The sequence below is a fragment of the Gracilinanus agilis genome, chromosome 2, assembly GCF_016433145.1.
Source record: "Gracilinanus agilis isolate LMUSP501 chromosome 2, AgileGrace, whole genome shotgun sequence".
Taxonomy (NCBI): domain Eukaryota; kingdom Metazoa; phylum Chordata; class Mammalia; order Didelphimorphia; family Didelphidae; genus Gracilinanus; species Gracilinanus agilis.
This window is the reverse complement of record NC_058131.1, coordinates 401,920,784-401,928,925: the sequence shown is the minus strand read 5'-3', so window position 1 is coordinate 401,928,925 and position 8,142 is coordinate 401,920,784. Positions and strand designations below refer to the sequence as shown.

The 8,142-nt window shown below is 39.8% G+C and overlaps 1 protein-coding gene across 1 annotated transcript; it reads left to right on the top strand.

Annotated features, from left to right (window-relative positions):
• Positions 1-1,217: 1,217 nt before the first annotated feature.
• Positions 1,218-3,680, top strand: PCDHB1 (protocadherin beta 1). The gene has a single exon (XM_044661830.1). The coding sequence runs from the start codon at positions 1,218-1,220 to the stop codon at positions 3,678-3,680; it is 2,463 nt and encodes an 820-aa protein (XP_044517765.1).
• The last annotated feature ends 4,462 nt before the right edge of the window (positions 3,681-8,142 follow it).

The window sequence follows — 8,142 nt, the reverse complement described above, 5'->3', positions numbered from 1 at the left end:
ACCTTTAAATCTATGATCTTTTAATTAATTAAATATAAAGCATATTACTACAGCTTATGAGAATTGTAATTCTTATATCATGATAATGCATTTAATAAAGAACATTTCCCACATTCGAATGAGCAAACTTCAATATTGATGGAAATTGAACTACTTATCATTTTGCAATGTGTAATGATACTCAATATTAAAATATATTTTATAAGAAGGAGCCTTCTTCACACACTGAATGTTACTGCTTAAAGATTAGAGGCCATTATGTTTCTTCCTCAATAATGAAGGTGACAATTTCCTTTGGTATCCTCCACTCCTTGCCCCACCCCCATAGACCTTGGGCAGATCTCTAGTCAGTAAGCAGCTCTGGAAATTTTTGTGAGAGACTTAAGGAGGATAATGGACACCATGAGATTTTTATTTCAATTTTATTTTACTTTCAATTCTGATTTTTCTCCCTCCTCTCTCCAGCTCTCCTCAATGAGAAATCAGGAAAAACAAAACCGTTAGAAATATGCACAGTCGAGCAAAACAAATACTCTCATTAACCATGTCTAAATATCTATCTATCTAGCTACTTCAATCTGCTCTCTGAGCCCATCACCTCTGTTTCAAAGATGGAGAGTGGATTCCACATTGTCAGATTTTTTTGCCCACTCTAATTTCAGAGAGTAGAACAAAACACCAGTGCCCAACACCAAACCCGTTCCTGGTCTGCATTTCTACTAGTCCTTGTAAGCGCCCATTAGGTTCCAGAGGAGTCAGAAGCTACCGTGCTCTTGATTTGGGTAGCTCCCTGATCTCTACTCTTCTTGGTTTGCCTAAAGGCGTGGTTTCCCGTCCAGAGGCTGCAAAACCTTTACCCTTTTATGAAATATCTCCATCTACGCTTCCAACATTACGCAAAATTTAATACAATACTGCCACCTGCCGGAAGTTCTGAGGCTTTCCCAATAAACATTCAGTCTCCCTGTTTTTCCCTAAGATGACTCCAGATCTAATAATAAATACCTGATGCGAACAGGGAATTCAAGAGCCCAATGAAAATATTCTTTACCTGTGTGCAAAAACATCTTGCAGCACCAGGCTGGGACCGCCTGTGGCCGCTGTGGCACAAGGTTGAACCAAGGAGAAAGCGACGCAGAGAAACGCCATTTCTAAGCCAGGCAGCGAGAGTGAAAGATCTCTGACAGATTGCAATTCCTACGCGCGCCCTTCACCCTATGGCACCTCTACCGGGGAAACTTCAAGCTAACAGGCCAATGGTGGCCCTTCTCCTCTTTCTGTGCGCGTCCGAGGCTGACGCAGGCACAGTACGGTATTCGGTGGCTGAAGAGATGGAGAGCGATTCTTTTGTGGCCAATGTAGCCAAGGACTTGGGACTGGAGGCCGGGGAGCTCTTGGCCAGAGGGGCACGACTGGTTTCAGATGACAGCAAGCAACATTTTAGGCTTCACCGCAAGACCGGAGATCTGTTTGTGAAAGAAAAGTTGGACCGGGAGGACCTGTGCGGGAAAGCGGACCCTTGTGTGTTGCGCTTTGAAATCGTCCTGGAGGAGCCGCTGCAGTCCTTCCGAGCCGAGGTAAGGGTTTTTGATATCAATGACAATGCTCCAGTGTTCCCAAACCACGGGCCGGTTTTAAAGATCCCTGAAAGCACTCCCCTGGGCTCTCGGTTTCCTTTGCAGAGCGCCCAGGATTTGGATGTGGGGCTCAATGGCCTTCAAAATTACACCCTGAGCTCCAACGCCTATTTCCACTTGCATACTCGCTTCCGCAGCCACGGTCCCAAGTATGCGGAACTAGTACTCATTAAACCTCTAGATCGTGAGGAACAACCCCAGGTCGGCTTAACCCTTACGGCAGTGGATGGCGGGTCTCCGGCTAAGTCTGGAACAGCGCAGATCCTCATCATGGTTCTTGACGTCAACGACAATGTCCCTCAGTTTTCTCGGTTGGTGTACCGCGCCCAGATCTTGGAGAATAGTCCCAATGGTTCATTAGTCACCTCAGTGTCCGCTACTGACTCAGATGAAGGCACCAACCGGGAAATAATCTATTCTTTGGCTCAAAACCCAGAAGGAATTCTACAGACTTTCCACATCAACTCTGAAAATGGAGAAATCCGACTCCGAGGACAGGTGGATTTTGAAGCTATTGAAAACTATGATATTGACGTTCAAGCCATTGATGGTGGGGGACTGTCTGCTCACAGCAAGGTGCTGGTGGAAGTGGTGGACGTGAACGACAATGCCCCAGATGTATTGATCACCTCTATTTCAAGCCGGATCCCAGAGGACTCCCCACTTAACACCGTTGTGGCCCTTTTTGGTGTGCGAGACCGTGACATTAGAGTAGGAGGGAAAATCACCTGTTTTATTCAAGGCGATCTTCCTTTTACTATCAAACCGACATTCAGAAATTCCTATTCCCTAGTCACTGGAGGAGCCCTCGATCGGGAGAAAGTCGAAGGATATAACCTGACCATAGTCGCTATGGATTCAGGAACTCCTAGGCTGTCCTCAGAGACGATCATCGAAGTGATGATATCCGACATTAATGACAATCCCCCTGTGTTTAAGGAGGCGTCTTATATCATGACTGTGAGAGAGAACAACAGCCCCGCAGTTTTTATTGGCAAAGTCCAAGCGGAGGACCTGGATTCCGAGGAGAATGCCCAGATTACTTATTCCCTGCTTCCTCCCGAAAGTGGCGATCTCTCTGTCTTCTCTTACATCTCCATCAATTCGAACAATGGAAAACTCTATGCTCTGAGATCAATGGACTATGAAGCGATTCGGGCTTTTCAATTCGTGGTGAAGGCTGTAAATGGTGGGCCTTTGCCTCTGAGCAGCCAAATCATTGTTCGAGTAGTTGTCTTGGATGTCAACGACAACCTCCCAATGATCTTGTATCCTCTGCAAAACAGCACTTCTCCTTGCAATGATCTGGTGCCCAGAGCAGCAGAAGTGGGCTACTTGGTAACCAAGGTGGTCGCTGTAGATGGGGACTCTGGTCAGAATTCTTGGCTTTCTTATGAGCTGCTCAAGGCCACAGACCTCGGACTATTTTCTGTGGGACGGCAAAGCGGAGAAATTCGAACCCTGAGGCTGATATCCGAGAGAGACTCCATGAAGCAAAAAATGGTCATTGTTGTTCGGGATCACGGTCAGCCTAGCCTCTCCACCACCGCCACATTGAATATTCTGCTGGTGGACGGCTTTTCTGATCCCTATGTACAGCTTCGGGATCAGTCCAAACGCGAGAGGAAGACAAACCCTTCCACTAAATACTTGGTAATTTCCTTGGCTGTGCTTTCCTGTCTCTTTCTGTTTTCAGTCACTGTAATTTTTCTCATTCACATATATCAGAAGATCAAATATCGAGAAAAACAGTTTACTACCTCTGAGCACTTCTACTATGACTGCAGTTTCCCTAATAATTTGATGGATGGGCAAGGTGGAGAGACTCTAGGCCGGGTTTGTCCTTACGAAGAGGGCTCTGTTACTGGCACTGGTAATAGTGAGTTCCGGTTTCTGAAACGATTCATGCCCAACTTCCCAGCGCCTTGTGGTGTGGAAGAAAGAAATAAGAAAGAAACTGGATCTCATTTACCATCCAATTTGGATCTGGATAGCCCAAGGAGGTCAGAAGGCTGCCCCCGAATGTCTGATGAATATATGTAAGTCTTGTTCCTAGCCATGTGGGAACAGTAGATTGTGAAAACATGCCTCTCTTAGACTTAACCACATTCTATTTAACACCTGGGTCCTTAGATTCTACAAAGGGCAAACCTACTGTAGGTCTTGGAAGTGAACATAGCAAGTGGTTTTCTCAGTACATCAAAAAGATGATGGTCCCAATCTTCCCATAACTGGCATCTCATTAAGGAAATGAATTAATAGCTGGATGGTTTGTATATATCAGAGAACTAGGATCCTTCAACTTTCTTCTGCTTCCCGAGATGGGCTTATTAATTAGTGATTCCTTCATTTGTGCACATCCTGGAAAGAGATCAGTTCCATCTCCATTGACTCCATGAAAACACCCCAATCCTTAATCTAAAGCCTTCAAATGTCTCAACAAGTTGACCATTTCCAGGGCAAAAGACTCTCAACGGTCTATTCATAATTCTCCAGCTGGTGCCTTTCTGTGGGTGGTTAAGAAAAGTTGGGGAAGAGCTTTCTGTTATATAGGATCCCCCTCTCCAGAATAAAGAATGATGATCAAAAATTCAGTGGCATATTTCCCCTTATCCAGAAATCTCTGGATTCAGCCATGAGACAGTTTCTATCTAGTGGATTCTGTTACTCACAGTAGTCAAGCATTTTAGAAAATCTGATGTTTAGTATATATCAAAGGAAGAAATCTCTGAAGTAGTAATGAAAAGAAAAATGGAGAAGTGTCAAAAGAACTGAGTGAGAAGTTGCCTGTGGCTTAAGTTGTGCGGCACAAATTTCTGAAGTACTAAATTGGCCATCTTCCTTGAGAAGATAAACCCACTTTGGATCATCTCAAGTCTCTCTCTCTTTCTTAATTGTAGAAATGGTCTTCCTGTGTTCAGATATTCAAAAGATGACTACTTGAGAAAAATTGGAATTTTTTCCCCATAGAGGTGTTTTGTTAATTTTCTTACAATCTCACACTTCAGGAAATCATTTTAGCATACAAATAGAGGTTAAAGGTGCCAATGAAATTAGATAAAACCAGCAGAAAAGTTACACCATGAGGCCAACTGCCCTGCTAGAAATAGACTCTTGAGTTGAGGTAGATGTTGGTAAGTGGGGCAAAATTTTCAAAGAACATATGGGTATATGTCTGAGATCTTGAAGAATGAAATCTGTAGATCTTGAAAAATCACAGAATAATTGAACTAATTACATTTAAAAATCTACATAAAACAAAGTCTGGGGAAATTCATTTTAAAAAGCCTCGTTCTGAAACTAGTTCCTGAAGTTAACCAACGTGCCAGGCCCAGGCCTTAGGTGAGCATCGAATCCTGTAGAAGAATGTTTCCATGGCAAAGGCCATGTATATCTCCACTTCCTCTTTCTCAGGTATGTTCCCATTTAGTCAGGGTGAATCTTTAAGGGACTTGAGGTCCATATCAATTGCCAACAATCAAATTAGTTTGAACAGACAGATATTTGGAGGGAGAGGAAACTCCATTCTGGAAAAATCTGCAGTTCTTTTGAAAGATATAGTAAACTTTCCATAAATGCCTGTAGATAATATAAAAAACAAAGTGGATGAATGGAAAGACCTAGATCTTATTCTTATTTCCCATACTTCTTAACCATGCCACAAAGGTCAAGTAACAACCTCTCTCTATTTTCTCATCTGCAAAATTGACCAAATACTGCTTTTACTTCATGAGATTATTGTGGGATAAGGACTGTATAGATATTAACCATGATGATGACAAGGTGGTAAATTTCTATGGCCTTCAAAGACCCAGGTCCTCTTCCACACCATAATGTAGCACCATAGGACAAATTTGACAGAGGACCAAATAAACACTCAATTATTAATTAAATTAATGTGAAATACATATAAAATAGAATACATACTTGCTTGCTCATTTACTTGGAGATGTCAATATTCATAATTCTTAGTCAAAATTAGGAGGGTAGGGAAGACTGTTCTTTCTTTTTCTGTGAAAGCTTTTTTCTCCCTCTTCTATCCCTAGATCAGTGGTCCTGATGTTGATTTCTAAGCCTCATTTCCCTGTCTTTGAACTCCCTGGGAAAAAATAGAAATTGTTATGGTTTCCTAACATCATTCTTAACATGAAGTGATTTTAGGAAAGCAAAATAAGAAAACTTTTGTTCGTATTTTTTCCTTGTTTTTCTATTAAACAGGTCTTAATATTAATTAACTTACAAAATATACACAAAAAGCCCCAATATATTGTGGTGAGCAAAGTGACTGAGGGCCTAATGATGAATAATTTCCATCTGAGGGAATTTCATTTACGTGCCTTGTTTCATGAGAATGTAGCAAATACAACTCTACATGATCCCTTCTGAGAACAAGTATGCCCTGTGCTTTTAATACCACTGATCCACTGGATCTGGCTTTGTATCTCTCTTAATGGTGCTTTAAATTCATCTGTTGAATTTGAATTTGACCTTAGGAAATTCCTTAATCCTTCTTAGTCTTGCTTTCCTTATTTGTAAATTAAAGATATTGGACTAAACACTTTCTAAAGTCCTCTCTAACTCTTAAAACTCTATGACTAGAATGATAATAGTAGTATTTTGAAATCAATTATATTTCTTGAATATTATGTTTTTAATGGTTATTAATTTTTAACATGTTGGAGGTATACTTTTTTCTATGTAAAAGAATGTTTCTTCGTAAAATATATGATGCAATTATGTTTAAGAATTTTGTTTACTTGTTATTTTGAGGGTGCTATTCAAACTGCAATAGTCTAGTAAAGATAAAACCATTTTAGTAATCATTTCTAAATGTAGCCAAGTTCAGTCTGAGTTAACGAAAGCCCAGATCTTCCCTTTCTCCTCCAATTCCCTCATCAGTTTAGGGTACCTTGAGCAATTTTAATCATATCATGAAATGATTAGAAAGAGCATTATTTTCTGGGTCTCTCAGGTCTCTAGGGAAGAGTGAGGGGGCTGTAGGATGAATCTCTTTTTCTCCCTCTCTCCTTTCTCTCTTTCTCTTTGTCTCTGTCTCTCTGTGTCTCTCTGTCTCTCAGCAAATGTTCAACAATAATGAGTGTCTAGCATGGTAGGAAGAATGAATAAGTAGGACTACTGGGGAGGAGTCATACTCCAATTGGGACAGTTATCAGTATGTAAAAGGAAGATTCCCATGTAAGAAAAATGAACATGTTGGGACTATATGTGTCCCTGGAGGTGCTATGGTTTTCTTTTTTTTAATATTAATAATTTATTTTTTTAGAAAAATTTTCCATGGTTACATGATTCTTGTTTTTACTTTCCCCTTCACCCCTCTTCACCTCCCCCATATCCAAGGTTTTCTAATTTAAAATATAAAAATGTTCTTATATTCTTTTCTTTAAATAAAATTTTATTTTAACATATTATGGCCACTGTGCTTGTAAGTGGCAATTGACACCAGGCTATCCAGCAAAGAGAATTTCCACCAGGTTGTGTTGGTGTGAGCCAAGTAAAATATAAAACAATGCATTGCATAAACCACAAAGATTCAGAGGCAGTTGTACCTTAATTGTTTTTGGATGTAACCTTTGTTTATAGAGGAAGTGTCATTGTTTCTAACAAGCAAAATGGCATTCTTGGAGACCCTTCTTTCATCACCATGGAGATTTTTTGCAGCCTTTCAATCTTTGCTATTCCACTGAGGTCATGGATGTCTGTCTGGCTCTCTCTCCCCCCCCTCTCTCCCCCCCTTTCTCTCTGATTTGTATCTAATTTGCATTTCCTTATATGAGTACCTGTTGCAAACCTCTAGTAGAATGTGAGCTTCTTGGGTGAAATGACTGTTTTATTTTTGTATAGTATGCCCAGCACTATATATAATGCCTTAAATACATTTGATGCTTAAATAATATTGATCAGATTTCTTGGGATTAATTTTCTAATAGAACAAGCTAAAATATATTTTAATGAGAGGTAAGCTATCTCTTTTCTTTCCATGAAAAAGGAGGGAAGTACTCTTTTTGACTAGATGGAGAAAAAAATCCCAACTTTAATGCATATGAGCAACATTCATTTGAGTCAGTTTTTCTTTCTGAAAAAGAAAGAGGAAATCAGAAACATGTAAAGGCAAGTCAAAGTATTTCCTTATCAGAGAAATAAGTCTTTGGCAGAAGAGAAAAGGGGGCTTTTGAAATGGACATTAAGCTTCCTCGAAGTCATTTGGGATAATAAGTGAAATGAACATATTCTAGAAAAGACTCAACTTTAAGTAAAGGGAATCTAAGTGAGCTATAAAAGAACATTTTATTCAAGATCTATGAATAAAATTAGAGATTAGAAAGCATTTAATAATATCTAGCCACTTTAAAAAAGGTATTGCAATTTTCATGTTTATTTCTGTATGCTGCTGTACTAATAAAAATAGTTTTCAAAAACAGAATTTGAATAGAAATTAATTTCAAACTCTTTGTTCCATAATATATATATATATATATATATATAT